This window comes from Ruditapes philippinarum, unplaced genomic scaffold (assembly GCF_026571515.1).
Source record: "Ruditapes philippinarum isolate M1 unplaced genomic scaffold, ASM2657151v2 ctg886_1_1_1_1, whole genome shotgun sequence".
Lineage (NCBI taxonomy): Eukaryota > Metazoa > Mollusca > Bivalvia > Venerida > Veneridae > Ruditapes > Ruditapes philippinarum.
In genome coordinates this window covers 56,819-80,294 of record NW_026864768.1, presented here as the reverse complement: position 1 = coordinate 80,294, position 23,476 = coordinate 56,819, and the positions used below count along the sequence as shown (strand labels likewise).

The following is a 23,476-nucleotide window of genomic DNA, read 5'->3' as shown; positions in this document are numbered from 1 at the left end:
CCAATAGGGTTAAGCTAGCCAATTGGTATGTCGAGATTGGACTTTTATATTTTGTATTTGGCGGAAAGGAAAACTCACTATTGTGATATCTGACATTATTTAAAAATATTCAGTTACTTGTGATAACAGTTCAGCATGTTTTAGAGGAAGATAGGAATAAAAAAGTACGCATGAACGTAACTCATTTTTGTTTTTAAATGCTCCACGTACTGAGGTTTCTTTTTCGTTTTTGTTTTTGACGTGACGGAACATGAAATAATTTTCAAAGATTTGTGTACCACCTGGTGACAATTTGGACCAATAATTTTTTGTGCACATTTTCTGATTATTAACACACTTAAAATTAAATAATTAACACATATTTCAATACACAGGTTTTGTGTTGCATGTATTTTCATGTAAAACTTGTAATAAAAATATATATATATTCTCGAATCACAAGTCTCCGGATTGAAGGTCCGGTATGGTAACAACTACACCTTTGCAATGTTTTCGTGCTAATTGACGGTTGTTGTCGTGTTGCGGTTAGCATACCGGATCAGCAATCCAGAGACCAATGGTTCAAGTCCCGATTATGGCGTGCCAATTTTTTTCGTGTGAATTTTTTGTTTCAGAAAATATAACAGTAAATATTTTTAAGTTCCTTACCACGTTCTCTGACTTAAACAGTGCAAGGTATTATAAACTTTATTTTCCATTTGTGTAGCGTCATTGGTTTAGAAAGACGACGTTCCAGTCTTAGTTTAACCAGCCAGTTTCTGGTTTAGATAAGTGTGACGGTTCATAATGTCATCAAGTCTTTCTTACTGCTAAAAGAGAAATGGAATGACTACAAACATGGCGCTGATTAAACCGCTCTTTTTATGGAGTGTCCTTCTTTTATGCACGAAGGTTACTTGTTTACAATCGTGCCAGCCTTTTCAGTCAAAGGTTGTAAATCTAAACAAACAACTACTTGGTTATAAGCTGTTTGACATGAAAGTGTCGTCACATCACGAATGTGCCGAAGAATGCATGTTTATAGGAGCTTGTGTTTCTATTAATTTTGATGCAAGAACAAAAACATGTGAAATAAACTCATCTGGAAGTGGAACAGTTAATCCATCAGATTTCTACGAAGTGAAAGGAACTATTTTCTCTGATATATCCGAATGGCCTCAGGTAATTTCTTTTCTAAAAGTTTAAAATACAGCACCACTGGGTAATAAAACCTGATGATGTTGCAACAAACATATCTCATAGTATCGTTTTCTACTATAATTACGGTATACTGTGATATGAAAGGATTTGGCGCAAAGTGAGTTTCTGAACTACTATAGCACCTATATAACCCATTAACCGGACATAGATTTGCTTAGAACTACCTTGTAAGAAAACAGGAAAGAGTGGGTAAACATTGGTCATATTCCTGAGCCATCTAAAGATTCTTTTGGGTAGTTGCAATTAATTCATTTATGTAGTTTTTGTATGGAATTCAGAATACCATTGTATAACTTTCATTTATATATTAAATTACACAGTTATGATATTTATTTGTTGTTTATAATGATTAAAGTATGTAATTTCTGATACTTTCTACTTTGTGACATGTTTTCTTAAAAAATCTAAAATTGTTGTTCGACAAATATTACAATATAGAATTAAGAATAAAAGGCAATACAACAACCAAAGCACATAAGATAATAAAACCAACAACAAAAACAGACTATTAACCATATATAAAAGATTATCAAATGAATATGATGTGTTTGCCTTTCTCATTTCTTTTATTTGATTTCTGTTTTTACGTCCGCAAATCAGTTTTTAAACTATACTGTCTAAGCATTGTACACTATGCATTTGTCAATGAAATATTTAACCCATGATCCATTCTTTAATAATTGGTTCCTACACCAGCCCCCGGGTCTTCTTCCCCTGTGCCCCTTCCCCTGTGCCCTTTTGGGCCTATTGATCAATCATTTCTTGTTTCTTTGTGTGTATCATTTTAGTGATTAGCCTGTCCGTGCTCTGCCTTGCGCTCTGTCCTGTTTTTGTTTGGGGTCCTTTTGGGCTCTTTGCCACTGGTTTTTGTTGCTGGGTCGTGTGGGTGTTACGTTCATTGAACGCCACCTTTCTTTGTTGATCTTGTTTACCATATTTTAAAAGCAATCTTGTCTAGCATAATAGGTTTCATTGTTTTTCTTGGTCATGTCATACTATTTTTAAAGACAAGTGCCTTTTTCAAGAACAAAAACATATTTACGTGTTACTAATACAGATTTAATTTTTCTAATTTGATACGTTTAATGCGTTTTTCTTAATCTTTGCTTCAGTCTATGGTGAGCGAATGTAAACACCACCAGTGTGACAAAAGACAGCGATGCTCACCTCTCGGTAATGGCGCGTATAAATGCGTCAATATCAGTAAGTTATTTGTCAATACAAGCAAATATACTTAGATTTAGATTACTGATTACTGATTTGAGATATAAAGTAAATTATCCCACACATCGTCTTAAAATTACTCATACATAATAGATTTTTATGAATGAAATTATTTATTATTAATTGTTTATTACACAAGTTTTTGATCAATAATACTTACACCATTATTATACATACATGCATTTAGTAATACGTTTACTTCTCTTTGATAAAAAAATGTTTGAATGCCCAATATTATTAACGTTTCATATTAATTTTCTCGCCGTATTAGAATTTCGGATCAGTTACTCCGGATTACATGTGCCGTTGTTCATGGTTTCGTTCACGAAACACTTCGAAACATTAATCCCTAACGAAAGTTATATACTCCTTTGTCTTCCATTAAAAAGCATTGAAGAGAGTAATGTCAACTTTAATCAAATTGAAAACTATTTATAGCTAGAGTGTGTTATTCACATGTTTTTTACCAATAATGTTTTTCGGATTATTTGTAAGGACGTTATTTTATTCTATAAAAAAATGTTTCTATATATTGAAATTTTCTACATGTTTCATTATAAAACATTCAAACATATGCAAATTTAATTTGTTTGTTCTTTCTTTAGCATGTGAACACACACGGTATGCAAGCGGAGATGATCAATCTGGCACGAGCATTGCCGGAACTAACAATTTATACGTGTTAACGTGCCCAGAGAACATGTTCCACAGTGGTGACACGAGCATAACGTGCCTCCTAAATGGGGAGTGGTCGGTACCAGAAGCTTCTTGTAAAGGTTTGTCCATTTTGTCAAGTAAAGTGACATTAAATGATCAGACAACAGTAAAATAAGCGAACACCAATATTATTAACTCGATATTTACTCAATTTCATAAAATTGTCAAACTTCTTCATTCCCTCATCAAAGTCATTGAAAAGCTTAAATTTTATTTTAACGTTTATTATAAGAAATATTTGAAGGTCATCATTCAATGTTTTCCAAAATATACTCCACTGTGGTAAACGGTTAATTCTCTACAATCTAACATGTTGTATATGTAACAAATTATCGTTATATTTGTTCATACAATTGTAGTCACGACAAGTAAAAATATTACACTGTTTATCATAATTCTAATCTGCCCTATAAATTATTAAAGGAATAGGAATGGATGGATTGATGTCTGTCTAATATAAATATTCATCATTTAAAAAGAGGAACCATGACAGTTTTACTATTGACATCAACCCTATAAGAGAGAAATTCGTGTTTTAAGACACTATTTTTTACTTGAGAAATAAGTTCATGGGCGCCGCCATTTTGGCGTTCTGTCATTCTCGCGAGACAGACGAGACCGAGATTGTGACGTGTTATACCCACTTCCGGTATAGGTGTACACGCTGGTACAACTGAAATATATCTTGGTGAAGAACTTATTAATTTTGCGTACATTATATATTATTTATGAAAACATCATATGGAACTGAATTGCTTTAATTAATTAATTGAAGACGCCGCGACATTAATTATTATTTCTCCAATATTCAAGCTTGCTGATGATCCCACCACATGATTTAAGCAATGACTGCTTAATTTTCAAAGATAAACCATAAATTTAATTTGGGTACTATGAGAAACTTCTTCAAATATACGATATATCCTTTTATTTTGTACTTAATTTTCGCTAGACAAGCTGTCCAAATAGGTATACATCGCCGGCCATGTATCTTTTTTTCAGGTAAAATATCAACTAAATCCAATAAATATCTACTTACCAAATTCCTTTCCCCGACATATACGCATTTCTACTACCGTAAATTTAATCCAATAAAACAAAAAAATCATAAGTCGATCTACTTAATATTTAAAATGATTATTGGTAACTGAAAAAAAATGTGTTGCTATTTTATGACGTGCTGTAATTTACTACAGTATAATTTGACAGGTGTGGAACCTAATTCCCCCTAAGGTCATTCAGTTCACTGATGAAGCGTAAAAAAAATAGATGTCTATTTCGTCATTAGAATATTTGACAAGGGTGATTAACCAATCAGGGCAACATTGTGCATGATCAAAAGGTCTGTCGGCACAGAGGCATACAAGGAGCAATAAAAATCGTCAGTACACAGTGTGACAGGAGCATTTGGTGCAAATTAGGAACAATTAAAATGGACAATGCGCAGTATTAGACATAAGTAGTAAGAACCAGCAATTGTGTGAATAAATTATGCAAATTAGACTTTTGAGCAGCCAATAAAAATGATTTGCCTGCAGTTAATATTAGGCTACGATTACGATGCGCAGCATCATACGTTGACAGACATGTTAACAATTTACTTTTGCTTATATTTTTGAAATGTGTACATCAATTATAACATATGTTCACACCTTTAAATTTGAAAGTCAGAATCAAACTGCAAAAATTTAACTATATGTACTATTAAGAACACGTTCGTTTTAGTAGGGTTTTTATAATGGAAGTGGCTAGCGTACGGGCCCGTACGGCTAGCCAAAAGTTTTAGCCGTACGTGAGTCACGTACGACTAGCAAGGACACGCTGTATTGGCTAGCCGTACGGCATTTTTCAAAATTTTATGGAAGTCGAAAATGCATATGTTATTTTATGACTTTAAGCGAGGATTTTAACCAAGAAACAGCATTAATTGTCTTTGGATGTTAACTTTTTAGAGATTAATCGCCTTGATCGCTATATATATATATCGATCTTTGTCATCGCATGATGTCGAGAAAAAAAAAATAGCCTTTGCTTGCATTTACACCAATTGAAATAGTTTACAAAATCTTGATAATAATCCTTTTTTGTTTCATTAAGTTTAATTTTCGACACCTTTTATATGAAAAAAAAAAAAAACAACAAACACTGAAAATGATTGTTGTTAGGCTCTTGATAATTGCGACAATTACCGACGGTACTGTATAGACGTTTGTCCATCAAGGAAAATTTGCATGTTCCGTGAAAGGCATTCTAAAATTCTATTGTCAGTCCCTGGATAGGTTTTAATTAAGGCTAATTAATTGATTGACTGTGCTTTTATGTTCGATATTTATCTACTGTTTTGAAAATTATATAATTATTTTTGCATTTCACCGTTTTTTTTTTTTTCATTCAATGTTCTTTCTATTTATTTATTCCACTCCGATCATTTTTTATTTGATCCATGTGCTTAAAATTAACAAAAATGATTTAATAATTCATAAAAATAAAACAACAAATGATAAGCATGAAAATCAACAATTTTATAACGTTCGACTTCCATATAATTTTGAAAAGTGCCGTACGGCTAGACAATACGTACATACAGTGCGTCCTGGCTAGTCGTTCGTGACTCACGTACGGCTAGAACTTTTGGCTAGCCGTACGTTTCTTTATTTTTTATCTATTTTTTTTTGATATTGTTACGTATTTTGAACCATAAAAAATCTCCTCTACGCCTCCTGTGAAAATTAAATTGTCTGGTCATTAATATTTCCTTACGATTCAACTAGATTTATCATGAATCTAAAGATGTGGGGAAATGACATCACGCGCACCTGTTTTTATACGGCCAATACACAAACATGGCCGCGCTTACTGATTTGTAGAAATCGGTGATTTAGCGATTTAAATTTTGTTATCATTCGTTTAATATTATTATTTGGCGGCAGAAAATTTGCAGACTTATTATTTATAGTATTCTTTTTCTGAAATCAAGTTTTTATTCTAACCTTGTCTTTCCCTTTAAGAACTGTTTTGACACCTTGATATGATTTTATTTCAATATATTTCCAAAGTCAACCGACAAATACATGGTATTTTTGCATTTGCAAATGTGTCTTTTAACATATGGATGAAAGAATTTTGTAAATTTTGGATACCTTTGACAAGTTCGTATACATGTACAATATATTAATTGTAGCGACAACAATTGGAACAATGTGTACAAGTAACTCTGACTGCAATGAGACCGAGGCAATATGTAACGAAGGTTACTGTTTTTGTAACCGATTCTTCCGATATGACCAAGATTCCAAAGACTGTATGAAAGGTATTTAACTCTTTTTTTTTGAAAAAAAAATGTAGCCACCCTTTGAGAAATATTTAGGCATTTTTTAACAGAAAGACCGATTTTATATGTATATTATATAAACCAAATAGAGTAAACCAAATCTTAGTTGACGGTTTAAACAGAAGACGACATCGATTTACAATGGTCTTAGACACGTTACACAGTACATATATAAAATATTTTATTCTTATAGGTTTAAGTAAACACTGACCAACTCTTTCTCGTTCACTGAGGGAATGCGTGTGGCAGGCTTCAATGACCGCGGTAGTTCACCACAAACTTTCACTGAATGCCAAACACTATGTATAGAAGATACAGACTGTGCGTCGTTTGAATATGAACGGATCCAGGAAGATGCAAGAGAAGTTCTGTTTCAAAACAAATGGTGCAAGATGCTTTGCCTGATTTCATTGTATTCGACAATGGACAAATTGATTTTGTATGACAGAGATTGTTTATGAAATATGATGATGATTGTTCTAATTATGTAGTAAAATTGAAAATGATTTTTTTAGATGGACATGGTAAACAAATTATATATTGTATTTGATTGTATTTGACTACAACCTGTGCTCTTACTTTAGTATATAGTACATTACAATTTTAATATCATCAAAGTATTAATACTTTCCTTGAAACTTCTCAGTAACACATTTCTTTATTTTTTACTTACTTGTATATTTAGTAGCATTCATTGTTGCTGAATTAACTAAAACAAAATATATGATATAGTATTGTTATGCTTGCTTTGGGTTTAGGTAAGACAGTAGCAAGAACAAAACAAAGTCTACTTGTCTGCCTTTTTATTTCTTTATCAGTACTTTATAAAACATACGGTATATTATATTTCACTACATTATTTTACTCAATAAACAACCGGTTTATCATTTAATAACCCCATTTAATGTTATTTCTATAGTGTTTTATTCTTTTATACATATAGACATTTTTATTTATTTATCTAATGAGAATTGATGCACACATTTATTTATCATTCTTGCAAAAAATGACATGACATATTTAGTATATAAATACTGTACATGTCCATTGTCAGTTTCTAAAGTTAAATATGTGGATTGTAGATAAAGTTCTGACCAAAATTATTTTAATGAAATTTTATCTTATTTTATTCAACTGAGATTATTGATATACCCCTTTTATGAAACTCCCATTTTGTCATAATTTAATCAAATACGAAATAGAACGTAACATGTACAAAACATATTACAAATCTATTTATTTTTTGTAAAAGAAAATGAAATTTTACAACTATCTATCCATCCATTCAATGCTGCAAATATCTTTTAAAAGAAAATTGATTAGTTAAGAGAATTATAATAATTGATAAATATTTATCTTCAAGGATTCGAGCAAATTCGTAAAAAAATATATTGCTGAACATAATACCACTTGATCATGAAAGACTATTTGCTTCAATAGACAGCTGTAATATTGGAGTAACTACAGCAATATTGATCTTAGATTGACTAATGTTTCTAAGGTGAAATAATGAAATTCTCCTAAGGTGAAATAATGAAATTCTCCCGTCACGCTGTGTATGCTTTCATTCATTGTTTGATTTATGAAGTTCGTTTAATTACCATATTGACAGTAGATGTCATATTATAATAACATTTAAAGATGTTTAATTATTGTAAGAATTGCTTGGTATTGATGTTTTGTTAAATATTCTTTGGTTTTAAAAAGGAGTTTCAGAGAATTGATTGATTGAATGTGACAAATAAGAATACATTTTAAAGCCTTAACTTTTACACTTCTTCTCTTCGGTTGATTAATAGAGAAATTGTTTTGTTGATAGATTGAAAGAAATTTAATTAAATGATAGACTATGCACGTCATGTAATAAAATAGGCGACGAATTTCATTTCTTATTCTAATGCAAAATCTTTGAAAATGAGCGCATGCGCTTCTTAAAATCTTATTTTTATAGAAGACTAAGTATAATCAAAACATCTGAATTAATGAACACTAATAATAAACAAGAATGTCTAAAGTTAGGTAAATTTGTTAAGTGTATACTAAGTAGAATTTAAATTATTGACCAATATGTAATTATTAAAATAGAACTTTCTTTTCCAAATATCAGAAGTGTAGCTATAAAGTTTTGGGAGACCTAGTGACACATATTTATAGTATTCCGCATTTTAACTAGACCACAATTTTTTATTTTTCTAAAGGAAAGGTCAGATGACGCTAGTTAGGTCTAAAAGTACTAATCAACTACACCTCCGTATCTTTAAATCTAAAGCCATTATTCACTATACAAAATATGTCATTTCTATCCACAGTATACAAAAGAAATAGTTTTCTTCTTCTGGCCTACGATACCACCATTCGCTAATTGAATTAAATAAGATCGTGAAAACTGTGACCTCCGACACCTTTATATAGGGCCCATCGTGAAGTCGGTTAGTACTCCGGACTCCTGACCGCCACTGGGAAGTCGAGGGTCAGGAGTGCACCTGGCACAGCCTGGGGCGCGTGTCATCGCAGGAAGATCTTATAGGACCTTACATGCCCTAGGTCCTGCTCTGGTTGAATTCAGGTTCAAGATAGAGTAGGCGGAGACCACCAGTTTCCGCCGATCTGAAAACTTCTAAAATACATTATAAATTATATTTAAACCACTTTGCATAAAAAAACGCACTTGAATATTAGGTAACTTTAACTAAAGGGAAGTAAATCTACTATGTAAAGCTATTTTTGTTATCTCCCCTCATCTGTCATTCGCACTTCATAAAATTGAGATTATTTAAGTAACCATGAAATTTCTATACCCCATCTTTTTGTTATTGTTAAACATTAGACTTCTCCATTTATACCTTGAAAATGATTCGCATGTATACTGAAATACATGTAGTATATTCATTCTGTTTGATACTTTTTTGCACCATGATATTGTGATATGAATTTGTTAAAAATGTTGATTGTTATTATGACTATTGATAAGTAATCGTCAATCTTATACTACACATGTATTATTTTTTCCCCATTTCTCCTTTTCTGTTTTTCTTTTTCTTTTCTCTCCAAACCTACCAATTTAACAATGTTTTCACTGTAAATTTTCTAGGTCAATCCAGTGACAACTTTTTGTTACAATCGAATCACATATATATATGTATATATATTTATTCATGTGTGTCACCTCATTATGTCATACTTGTACATGGAATGAGAGAAATAAATCTTTTTGACTTGACTTGACTTGAAAGTAAATTGTTGAACATATGTGTATATTTTTCTTAAAGGGGTAATAATGTTTGCATTAAAAAAGTTACAATAAAGCACTATAGAAGTTATCAAGCAAAATGAATCGTAAAGAAAAATTGCATGTTATATAAAAACTACATGAATGTTCAACAGCGGAATTTATAAAATATACCACCACTTGACTTTGTTATATACATGTATATCTATTTCCAAAACATATCATTATCTTATGTATTTCACAAATTTCAAATGGATATATACTAACGTACTTTTTCTAAATCTATAATTCATAGTAATTGGAGTACTGTGACAATTCATTGACAATCAAGTAAAATATTTCATCAATATTGTTTGTTTAAAAGGAAATCTGAGACTGTTAAATAACTATCTGTCTTTAAATAAAAAAGGTATTATCATACTGAGGTAAAGAAAAACTTAATTTGGAATATACACACTTAATAATTATTGTATCATAGTTCGGGGGACTTTTCTGTTGAAAATGTGTCAGAGTTATATCGTAAACACATACATGCACAGTGCAATAACTGGAATACAGGTATTAGTTACCCGCACTCCAGAGCATGCCTATTGAATGGCTAATTTTTTCTGGGGTTTACTTTTTTTGACGACAGAGAAAGGAATAACGATAGAAATGCCACATTCAGAAGCTGGTTCATTTATTACCTTTTTTTGGGTTTCATATTGTTACAAAAGGGAACGTGTATATAATTTTGCCTATGATACAGATGAAAAAGAATATCAAAACACTCGGCAATCTGATTTATACTCGGGGTCTACGTACACGCCCCCCTCGTACAAATCAGATAGCCTCGTGTTTCGATGCTCTTTCTATTACTTAATCACCAAAGCATGTATACGAGGTATGATCAAAATGTGCTCGGCCCGATACACTTCTAGCCACTACACTGACATTTACAGACGATACGTCGATACTGATATCATATTGAAGAGTTACACGCGGTTTTACACAGATTAAGTAACAAAAACACACATTAATCAATAGAGTGGTGTGATACCAAATGGTGAAAATTAAAATCAGAGCCGTCATTAAATACATCTGTAAGAAAGGGATGTCCCCAAGGAAATCTATGAAGAGTTCATGGATACACTTGGGAAGGAGTCCCCTTCCTATAGCACCGTGAGAAAACTGCCGAAGCTGTGCACGATCTGGTCATGTGCGACAGAAAGCTAGACCTGCAAAGCATTGATAGGGAAGTGGGTATAAGCTTTGGTTCTGTTCAGGCAATTCTGACTGATGTCTATGGCATGTCAAAGGTTTCCGCTAGATGGGTACCCATACAGTTGACTGACGACCAGAAACGGACCAGGCTTGACATTTCAAGATTTCTCGCCTCGCTACGAAGATGAACCTGAAAGTTTCTACCGGATCGTAAATCGGGATAAAACATGGGTCCATCACTTCGATCCAGAATCAAAAAAGCAGAACATGCAGTGGAAGCACCCTGGCTCGTCCCCTCCGAGGAAATTCAAAAGGGTGCCATCAGCAGGGAAGATGATGGCTTCAATTTTTTGGAAAAGTGCGGAGATAATCATGTGTATTAATACTATCAATACTATCTTGTGTAAGGTCATACCATAAAGGGTACGTACTATGCAGACGAATTGAGACGTCTGCGTCAATAAAGCGCGCGTAAAAGGAGAGGCAAACCGTTTGGATGCAATGAATGTGTCATGGAGGCGGTCAATGAGTTAGTTCTTTGAGGACCAAAATAGAGAATTCTATTTTGAAGGGTTAAACAGGTTGGAGCAGATGTGGGAAAAATGCATTGATGTAGAGAGCAATTATATTCAAAAGAAAGACCATAAGGTGGGAGTTTTGATCAATCCTCGTAAATAGTTTTCATTATCTTAATTTTTGTTTGTAAGCTCTATTTGAATCAAACAATTTTTTCATGTTTGTGAACAATGTCAATAAATCAAGAAATAAACAATAAAGATAATTCTTTCTGATTGTTATCAAAGGTATTTAATTATTTAACCATTAGCTCATTTAACACCCGAATCGCCTCATAAAACATGTGAAAATATTATATTCGTGCTCAGTAAAATCAACTGAGGGTTTTTTTACCATTGCAAATGAGAGAAAAACTAAATAAAAAACCCACAACAATATTCCATGAGGAAATTTGTTTTTTCTCTTACTAATCAAATTAGCAGCTGAGCACATAACGATTCTTCACCGTTATTTGAAAATGTTTTAAAAAGCTCGTTAAATAGTTAATGCATTTACCACTCTACAGATTGCTTCATATACGTTATTTGCAGACAAAATAAGGTAACACACTTGATACCTGTGGTTATTTTGTCTAAATAAACGATTCCTGAAAGTACACTACATACAACCAGCAAAACAGGAACCAACATTTGAAGATCTCTATTTTTTCCTTGTACAGAATTGTCATTCCTGTCCTTTATCGATACGTAGACTGTAAATGATTGGGGAAGGATGAACGTTTGCACCATTTTGTAAAAAATTGTCAAAAATATGTCAAACATAACAAAAAAAAATGAGAACAAAAATTCACAAGGCAATCACAGAACGCAGCACCCGATTCAACCCAGCAATAATTGCAGGGCACACAGAAGGCTCCGAACCACAATTGGAGAGGACACGTCTCGCAAATAGGAGGAAACATTCCCTTTCAGGATAAAAAAAAAGAATGCACTGTAGACCAAAATTTACTATATGGATACAGAGGAAGTTCAAACAACAGCACGAGTTTACTGTTTCCTGTTGACAACATACTCTGTAAACTGGAGTATATGTCAAAGATATCACTATAAGTGAGAAAGTTATAGCATGACTAAAAGAAATCGAAGAAATAACCGTTGCTGATGTTGCAAGAACTCTTTTGTTCAAAACCTTTGCAACATAAGTGATAATGATATGATGATAATAAACTGTAATCCACGTGTACAAAAAGCAATGAAATATGCTTAAATAAAACACACTATTTATTTAAATGATTTGGTAAACTTTCTGATTAATAGAATAATTACACAGAGACGATTTTCAAAGACAAATATGGTTCAACAAAATTCAAACTAACATTACCATTTTTTTTGTATTTAAGTTCTTATGAGTACTACCATACATATACAAAACGTATTAATGAGTGGATCACGACAATATTAGATTGGTATTCAACTGAGTCTGTCATCCGTTGTATTTTAGTTCATCAACCAATCTTATTAAAGATATTTTTAGTTTCTGTTTAAAACGATTTTATAGGCTTAGCGAGTTATTATGGTTTTGATTCGTCCGCTTATCAAACTCAAGATTAAAATGTTTACCTTTACTTCAGACTTTAATTATTGCAATTTATGCCTTATTAGTAAAAGAATTTATTTCAATTTCATACAAATTAACATGACTTTCTGTGTCATGCCTCCAATGTCAGGGACCACAATGGAAATAAGAGGAATCCTTTCCTCTTTTTTGTGTTATCCCTGGTATTGGTGGGCACTACATGGCTCATATATTTATATTTTGTCGTATACTTATGTCATGTGATATTTCTAGTCTCTTTAATATTTTGATTATTGTTATATGTATTGTATTATTATGCATCATTATGTCATTGCCATGTCATGTACACTTTTACCGAATAAAATTATAATTATTATTATAGACCAACCTATTTTCTTTTTACTGAATTATCGATTCAGAAAAGAAAAGGTTTTATGATACGAGTAAAGAGTGAATGCGACATAATTCCGTTTAACACGTAAAATGGCAATGAATACTTAGGACCATTAGCGATCCTCTTTTCTCTTAAATGGATGGTCAGAACTTAATAGCATGGTGTATATTGCTAAATCTTAAGAAAACTTAGAATGCCAAATAAAACGTCTATCAAAGAGATGAATTTTATTACAAGCACACATTAACCCCGCCCCCCAAAAAAGAAATCTGAGATTCAAACATTTAGTTTCTTAGAACTGAATCTCTTTACACTATAGATTAGGCTGGTTATATTGAATGGTCAAAAATCAAAATTAAAGAAGACCTAAAAATACAAAATTGGAAATGTTCCAGGTTCTGTTTCACTGAGCCTGTTTATTGACAGGAGTATCGTCCACGCCCACAAGCATCGGCTTAAACAGAAGTCCGTCTCAAACGACAGTCTAAAGTATAGTTTGGTATTTTACATTATATTAAAAGACAAATATGGTACATATTATACAAGATAAAAGGCAGCAAAAATGGCAAGCCATTAACGCATTAAAATGTTTTGTTTTCCTTAACAAAATACCTATAACTGTGATTAGCTGTTAATTAGAATCTTAATAGAACTAGCAAAATTCTTATGAGAATAAATACAATTTTTCACATTCACAGTCGTAAGAAACTGCCTCAGCTGTTTGACTGAACATGGCATCATGCACATTTTAAAACAGTTGTGTAAATTCTTTACTTTATACATAATTTTTGAAAAACAAAATTAACAAGGAAGGGCGGCATTTAATGAACTTAACCTCCACACGACATAGGGACACAGGAAAACCGGCAAGGAGTCCGACAGCATACCAAACAGAAACAGAACAGGGAACAAGGCATTTATTTAAGCACGGACGCGATGAAAATATTATTCATGTTGTTTATTTTTATTGAGCAATTTGGTTGTTGAATAAGCTTAAGGTTAATGAAATAATTACCAAATTACAATTGAATACGAAACATTTTGACGATTTTGATTTATTGACTACATTTGCCTACCTCGCTGATATTGTTAAAATATTTTGTACACCATAATCTAAAACGATATAGTATGTTATAATCTTGTCATTTTATTCATATGCTATTGTTACGAAGGCATGATGTCTTTATTGATTTAATATTGATGTCAAGTACAATAAGTGTTCTACAAAATAATTGTTGCCAACAATCATTTTTTTTAAATAGTTTAAGAATGTTTTTAAAATTGCAATGTTCTTCTTTATTAAACCTTAATATTAATTGATAAGTTTATTAAATAATCACTTAACTAAGCAGATACGGTCAGCAGTGTATTAGAAATATTGTAACATGTAAGTAGTTTGACTGTATCACATCGGTATTACAAACACAAAATAATTAAAATAACTATTTTAAGAGTTTTATGTTTAATAAATCCATTTGTACCGATTTCAGCTCTTAACAAGTATGTTTATTGAATAGTATGATAGTTTTCATATTTCAACAATATAAAATATCATCAATGTCCATAAACAGAAAACGGTGAAAGTGGTTCGATATTCATGGTGTGTCTTGTAAACATTCATTGAAAAATTAATTAGTTTTTCTCGTTTTATTGATGATAACACAACAGAAAACGGAGTGGTTTCATAAAAAGTAGTTAAACAATAGCAGAAATGAGCGAAAACAGATCCTCTCGTTTTATTGAATACTGTAAAATGAAAGGTTTGTCTATATGTGTGTGTTATTATGCGCTGCGTTTCCAATGACACCTGCATCTCAACATATTTACACTGTGGATTATTTATTGTGAGTAAAGTTTAAATGAGTTAAGTGTACAATCATGAGAATTGAATTCACTGGTGCGTCATTTTAAAAATGAAATGACCGCTGATAACACCAAGTTTCATAGACTGTTTTAAGTGTTTAATCACGTCTGCCCGAATAGAACATCATCATTGGTCGGCTGTTAAGGTTTTGCTATTTCTGATTGGTAGAAGATATAAGTTACTAAGCCCTGTTTAGCCTCTTCTAAAGATGCATTAATTCTCTCATCTGTTTCTTAACCCGTTCCTGTTCGTCGGATCCTCTCTAGTTGCCTTTCTATGTGGTTTCCAGTACGTCATCGTAATTGTCATTTGTTGATCTCATATTTCACTTCATACGTGCTATTTATCTTTTGAAAAATCTGTCTTTGAATTTAGTTTGCCACCTGAAATTTATACATACTTACCCACTTAATATCAGTATTATACTCGAATCTTTTGTCAACACGAAAAAACCCTTTTTAGTAAAGATTGATAAATTTTTAGTCGGTAGCTCCATTGATTTACTATTATTCAGGACATTGCCATTAAAATAATAATGCAACGCAATATCATTCATTGTCTCTTTTTTCAATATCCTATAAACACATCCACATGTCATTCCATCACGAGAACCATTGTTTAGTATTAAATTAGTGTTTTCATATGAATAGGGTTTAGTTGACATAGTGCTCTCACAACTGGAATATCGAAATAGTACCTGAACTGTATTTTTGTAATTGGTGGATTAAAGAAGAGAATGTAAGATAACTCAATTTCTTGATTATTTATTAGTATTTCAAAAATATTAAATTTCTTGTACAGCATGTCTAAGCGGAAGATGGGATTAAGCACGAATGAAGGTAAAAAAAAATTTCCTAGTGAAAAGATTGTTATAGGGAATTAATTGTACAGCATGTCTAAGCGGAAGATGGGATTAAGCACGAATGAAGGTAAAAAAAAATTTCCTAGTGAAAAGATTGTTATAGGGAATTAATTGTACAGCATGTCTAAGCGTAAGATGGGATTAAGCACGAATGAAGGTAAAAAAAATATTTCCTTATGAAAAGATTGTTATAGGGAATTAATTGTACAGCATGTCTAAGCGTAAGATGGGATTAAGCACGAATGAAGGTAAAAAAAATATTTCCTAGTGAAAAGATTGTTATAGGGACTTCAGTGAGGTTTTTTGACATGACGGGACAGAAAAATGTCCCGAGATTTGTATACCAGTTCATGAAGGTCTGGACCAATAACTTTCGAGCAAATTTTCTGATCATTCTTTCATCCTTCCCCCCCCCAAGAAAAATCATTTTATAATGCAAAATAATCGAAAAACTAAAAGCGTTGTAACCCCCTGTTAGGGGACGCTAGAGCTAAAATTAGAAATGATCTGTACACATCTTCTTCTAATGAACTGATAAATGGATTATTGCTAAAGTTTGTAGCTTTCTTATATTTTTTTTAAGATTACTCAGTTTATACAAAAATTAATGTGATTGGTCTCTTTTTGGGGCCTGTTAAAAATAGAAAAAAATAATAAGCTTCTACTAAGTAATTGATAGATGAACAGCAAGCTTTGTCTATAGCATTATTAGATGGTTGGTTATCAAGTATGCAGATTTAATTTGGTTGGCCCCTTTTAGTAGTAATGATTAAAACGTGACCTTGACTTAGCCACAACATTTGTTTGCCTAACATAAAGCATGACAGTATTGAAACCCAAACTTTTAAGTAGTAAATTGTCTGAAGTCTACGGTCTTTACCAAGGAACTACAAAATTCGTTTTTCAAATGCCCAAAACAAACTTTATTTATGACCATAATTTTCCTTTATTGGATTTTCCCACCAAAAAACTTTCTTAAAAGAAAACTGTACTTGCTTACCTCATACAGTACGCCAATACACTTTACAAATAAATACGTAGATGATTGTACTTTACAATATGCAATTGCCCACTAGACCGGGAAAGTTGAAAATTAGCTGGGCGAGTCAAGTTCAGGCAAACAAGTTTTGTTATCGCGAAAAGATTAGTAGCCAAATTGTTATTCTGAAATTGATAATACGAAAAAAAGAATAAAGAATGTTCCAGTATGAAAAGTAAATTAGAATACGTGGGTTAACACGCGTGAAACTATATAACTAGACGGGCAAGTTAAAGTTGAGCTGGACTTGTCTTTCGGTAAGTTCATTTTAAAAAATATTTCTTACACTGAAAAAACAGTTGTAGAATTTATTTTAGTTTAACCCGCCTGTTTTAAAATTTAATTCCTTTGCATTGTCTGTTGTCGTGTAATTGTGACCATTGACTTAATAAAATGGCTTTGTTGTTGTTGTTGTTACTGCTGCTAAGAATCATCCAAAAAAATCGATACAAAAATCACTTTTATCATGAGTAAATTACTTATATCATTTGCAGATTTTATATTTTAAAGGCCAAATATGCACCTGAAATGCTGTAATTTTCATTTATCAAAAGCTTTATTTTGTGTCCTGTTATATTATTCCAAAACGTTGCTCATTTGCCAAACATATTGACCATTTTTCGCATCTGCTGCATTATGGCAAAACATGGAAGTCAAAATACTTCTTTGTTTACATTTTGCTACTTTTATAACCGATAATTTCACATCCAGTGCCACATTCTGCAGAAAATATACATCTAAAATGTTTTAAAACTTTTATTTTAATGTTAAAAAACTCATGTTTGCCTTTACTAAAGGATGGCAAAATTTATTTATTTTTTAAGTGATTCACTTGATTTGCGTAAGAATTTCAAATTAAATGTTTAAGCCTTTTTGACCTAGTGGGTGTTCTTTAAGTTTAAAATGACTTATTAGATTTTGTCTAAATATAAATAAAAGAACCATTTACCAATCATATATTTTCATTCAACATTTTAGCATTGGTATATGAAGGCACGATAAACATTTTTTTTTTGATACACAGCTTTTCTCTTGCAAATACTCTAATGTAAAAATTGTGTATTTATGCTAAATTGTTGAAAAGAAATCAGAAAATACAAAAACACTATTTATTTCCTAAACATTTTAATATAAAAAACTTTATTTTCCAGTCGAATGAAGCGTCATCGGTTTAGAGAGACGACAATCTACCAACAAAGACCTATGTTCAAACCCTAGTTTAACCGACCTGTGTATACTTTGACGGTTTATGTCGTCATCCGATCTTTATTTTAGACTGCTCAAAGAGAAATGACATAGTTACAAATATGGCGCTGATTATACCGCTCTTTTTATGGAGTGTCGTTCTTTTATTCACGGAGGTAACTTGTTTACAATCATGCCAGCCTTTTCAGATAAAGGCTGCAAACATGAACAAGCAACTGCTTGGTTATAAGTTGTTTGACATAAAAGTGTTGTCACATCACGAATGTGCCAAAGAATGCATGTTTATAGGAGCTTGTGTGTCTATTAATTTTGATATAAGTACCAAAACTTGTGAAATAAACTCAGCTGGAAGTGGAACAGTTAGTCCATCAGATTTCTACGAAGTAAAAGGAACAATTTTCTCTGATATATCCGAATGGCCTCAGGTAATTCCTTTTCTAACTGTTTAAAATATAGCACCACTGCGTTTTAAAACCTGATAATGTTGCAACAAACCTTTCTCATAGCATCGTTTTCTACTATAATTACGGTATACAGTGATATGAATTTGACACAAAGTGTTTAACATTATTAAAATAAGTTTCGTGAGTAATTTATTATACTTTTTACTTTGTAATTCTCTGTGTAACAAAATTAACAATAAAGAATTCCTTTTAAAAAAAATGGGGGGTTTTTAATTGGGTGTTTTTAAAAAAATTTTTTAAAAAAATTTAAAAAAATTTCCCTTTAAAAAATTTTTTTTAAAAGAAAAAAAATTTTTTTTTACCCAACCCCCTTAAAAATTTTTTTTTAAAAAATTTTTAAAAAATTTTTAAAAAAAAAAAAAAACCCCCAAAAAATTTTAAATTTTTTTTTTTAAAAAAAACTTTTTTTTAAAAATTTTTTTTAAAAAAGGGGTTTTTTTAAAAAATTTTTTAAACCTTTTTTTCCCCCAAAAAAAAAAAAAAAAAATTTTTTTGGAAAAAAAAAAATTTTTTTAAAAAAAAAAAAAACCCAAATTTTTTTGGGGGAAAAATTTTTTTTTTAGTTTTTCCTTTTTTTTTAATTTTTCCCCCCCCTTTTTTTTTTTTTTCCCCCCAAAAAATTTTTGGGTTTTGTTTTTAAATTTTTTTTAAAAACCCCGGGCCCAAAAAAAAAAAAAAAAAAAAAATTTTTTAAAAAAAAAAAAAAAAAAAAAAAAAAAAAAAAAACCCCCCCCCAAAAAAACCCCCCAAAAAAAAAAAAAACCCCAAAAAAAAAAAACCCCAAAAAAAAAAAAAAAAAAACCCCCCCCCCCCCCAAAAAAAAATTTCCCCCCCCAAAAAAAGGAAAAAAAAAAAACAAAAAAAAAAAACCCCCCCCCCAAAAAAAAAAAAAAAAGGGGAAAAAAAAAAAAAAAACAAAAAAAAAAAAAAAAAAAACCCCCCCCCAAAAAAAAAAAAATTTTTGGTTTTAAAAAAAAAAAACCCCCGGGGAAACCCCCAAAAAAAAGAAAAAAAATTTCCTTAAAAAAAAAGAAAAAAAAGCCCCCAAAAAAAGGAAAAAAGGGAAATTTTCCCCCCAAAAAGGGGAAAAAAATAATTTTTTCCCCTTTTTTTTTTAAAAAATTTTTTTCCCCCAAAAGTTTTTTTTTGGTCTTTTTTCCCTTTTTTTTTTTTTTAACCAAGAAAAAAAATTTTTTTTAAAAAATTTTTTTAAATTTAAAAAATTTTTTTTTTTTTTTTTTTTTTTGGGGGGGGGGGAAAAAACCCCCAAAGGGGGAAAAAAAAAAACCTTTTAGGTAAAGGGGGGCCCTTAAATGCCGTCAATATCAGTAAGTTATTTGTCAATACAAGCAAACTTAATTAGGTTAACTATAACGTTTAAAAATTAAATGTAACGAATCCCACACATAATCGTTTATAATTACTCATACAATATTGATATTTTTATAACGGAATCTAATTATATGTTTATACACAAGTTGTTTTGAAGTACTGGATCAATAAAAAGACTTATTACATTTTATAAATACATGTTTTCAGTAATACATGTACCTCACATGATAAAATTGTTTGAATGCTCCATATTTTATTTTTATTTATAAATTCATTTCTCAACGTATTCTTATTTCGGATCAGTTACTGTGGATTACATGTACCGTTGTGCATGGTATTCATACACGAACCATTTCGAAACATATATCACTGTCCTGAGTTTTGTATTATTTTGTCTTCCAATATATCGGTATTTAAGACAGTAATAACGTCAATTTATGACGTCAATTTTACCTCGGTAAACTTCATTTGATTAAAATATTTTTGGTTAGAGGGTGTTATACACTTATTGTTATCATTAACTTGCTTCGTATTGATTATTTTGTAAAGACGTTGTATTTATTATAAAAAAAATTGTTGCTATACATATTGCATTTGTCCAAGTTTCATGATGACACATTGAAACATATACAAATTTAATTTGTTTTGTTCTTTCTTCAGCATGCGATCACACACGACATGTTAACGGAGATGATCAATCTGGCACGAGCATTGCTGGGACTAACAGTTCATACGTGTTAACGTGCCCAGATAACATGTTCCTCAGTGGTGACACGAGCATAACGTGTCTCCTAAATGGGGAGTGGTCGGTACCAGAAGCTACTTGCATGGGTTTGTTTACAATATACATACAGCAGACAATAAGCGAACACCAATCTTACTTATTCGATATAAACTCATTTACATTAAATATTCAAAGTTCTTCGTTTTCTCATCAAAGTCATTGCAATGCTCAATTCTATTTTAAAGATATTCTATGCACAAAATTGATGTTAGAAATTCACAGTCGTTTAGTAAATATAAAATAAACATGTTTTGACTTCACACAAAGCAGATATGTTATGTTTAATACTCTACACACTTAAGGTGGTTACAATATGAATATATAGTGTCATTTAAAACTGGCAGTATTTTTAAGAAAATACCAAATTTACTTAGCTTATAATAAGACAGCAGTTTCCCATACATAGTTAACTCATTCTTTTATTCAAATTAGACATATCCACTAAGAATTTCATAGGTTTCAGCAAAACATTTTACTTAAGGATGAGCAAAGAATATCTTTAACGTTTATTATCAGAGATATTTCAAGGATAGCATTCAATACTATACCGTATTTGGTAAACGGTTTATTCCTTATGTAAAATCTTACATGTTGATGATAATGCAACAAATTGACGAAGTAAAAATATTGCAATGTTATAGTTCTTATCTGTCCGATAAATAATAAAGAAATATTATGGCACCTTGATATGATTTTTTTAAATGCCAACCTGTCAACCGACAAAAACATCGTATACTTGCGTTTGTTGTAACAAAAATGTCTCTTATCAAATGCTAGAAAGAATTTTGTTATTTTTGACACATATTGACACATACAATGATATTTCGTGAACATGTTCAATATATAAATTGTAGCGACAACAATTGGAACAGCGTGTACAAGTAACTCTGACTGTAATGAGTCCGAGGCAATATGTAACCAAGGTTACTGTTTTTGTAACCGATTCTACCGATATGACCCTGATTCCAAAGAATGTATGAAAGGTATTTAACTCCTTTTTCTTTTAAAAAATGTAATCACCCTATGAGAAATGTATAGATCTTGCCTTTTAAGTCACCTAGACAGATTTTGGATATCATTTTCTTAAAGTTCTTACTATGCGATTGACATTTGAAAGTATTGTCAATGATAAATAAACAAAATATTATTGTTTCCTAAACTGCTTAGATATCAATAGTTCTATGATACTCAAAACAAGATAGTTTCTATTAAAGTATTTTATTGTATGCGCACATTTCAGAAATGAATACGAAGAAGAAACTAGTTTATTTTTGTAAATGATACATTTACAACAGTAATTACAATTACAATATCATTACACAATATCATGTTTATTCTATCTGCAGTTTGTACAGTATTGACCAACTCTTTTTCGTTCACCAAGGGAATGCGTGTGGCAGGCTTTAATGACCGCGGGTTTTCACCACAAACTTTCACTGATTGCCAAACACTATGTATAGATGATACAGACTGTGTGTCGTTTGAATATAATACGGAATCAGGCAGATGTAGGAGAAGTTCTCTTTCAAAACAAATGGTGCAAGATGCTTTGCCTGATTTCATTTTATATGACAATGAAAAAGTTGATTTCTATGACAGAGAGTGTTTATAAAATATGATGATAATAGATGAAAATTGATAAAACTGTAAATGACTTTTTCACTCAAACATGTTAAACACAAATAAACACCTGACAACGACCAGTTTGTGCTCCTCAGATTTATCGGTCGACAATTTGGACTCTGAATTTGAATTCGAATATATTTCTGACCATAGATATTTTTATTGAAATTTTATCTTATTCCATTTAACTGAAATTAATAACTAAGAAAACCGTTCTATGCAATTCACATATTTCAAAATTTTATCAAGTTGAACATTAATATGAAAGATTAACTTAATACGTGACTCCGAAATAGAACGTGACATGAAAAGAACATATAACAAAATATATTTAGATTTGTTAAAAAAAAAGTATTAAACCATTGATATGGCCACTCATTTAATGCTGCAATTATCTAAAAGAAAATTGATAAGTTAAGAGAACATTAATAGATATTTGTCTTCAAAAGGATTCGAGAAAATTCGTAAATATTAGAACGCTGAACACTCCACTTGATCATGACAAAGACATAGATAACAGAGATAAGCAGCTCCTATATATATACTCCATTGAAATATGCCTATCAAAAAGTGAAAAATTAGGCATTTTGGAGCAAATAAAACTTATTGAATGTACATTTGATCCTTTAATATTATATACCATTTGAAAGGTAAATCTTTTATTTTTATATTGGTAACTTTCCAAACCTTTCACTTAGAAAAACATAGCAGAACATACCCACTGAGCCTGCTTTTTGTCATATGAAGTATTGTAACAAAAATTATTAAGTAGTTCTCTTTAAAAAAAATTGATGTATCATTTACTTATATGGGAACTGTACATATTTTCACCTGCAGCCATATACAAATGCATAAGCTTTCAGAAAATGTATTATTTTACTGATTTTGATATCTGGTAAATAAGTTGTTACTT

General features: G+C 31.1%; 1 protein-coding gene across 1 annotated transcript; it reads left to right on the top strand.

Annotated features, from left to right (window-relative positions):
* Positions 1 to 2,308: 2,308 nt before the first annotated feature.
* On the top strand, positions 2,309 to 22,552 carry LOC132726735 (uncharacterized). The gene is made up of 4 exons (XM_060712093.1): positions 2,309 to 2,403; positions 20,817 to 20,987; positions 21,795 to 21,923; positions 22,287 to 22,552. Exons 1-4 carry the CDS (start codon positions 2,316 to 2,318, stop codon positions 22,550 to 22,552), a joined length of 654 nt encoding a protein of 217 aa, XP_060568076.1. The 5' UTR covers positions 2,309 to 2,315.
* Positions 22,553 to 23,476: the final 924 nt, after the last annotated feature.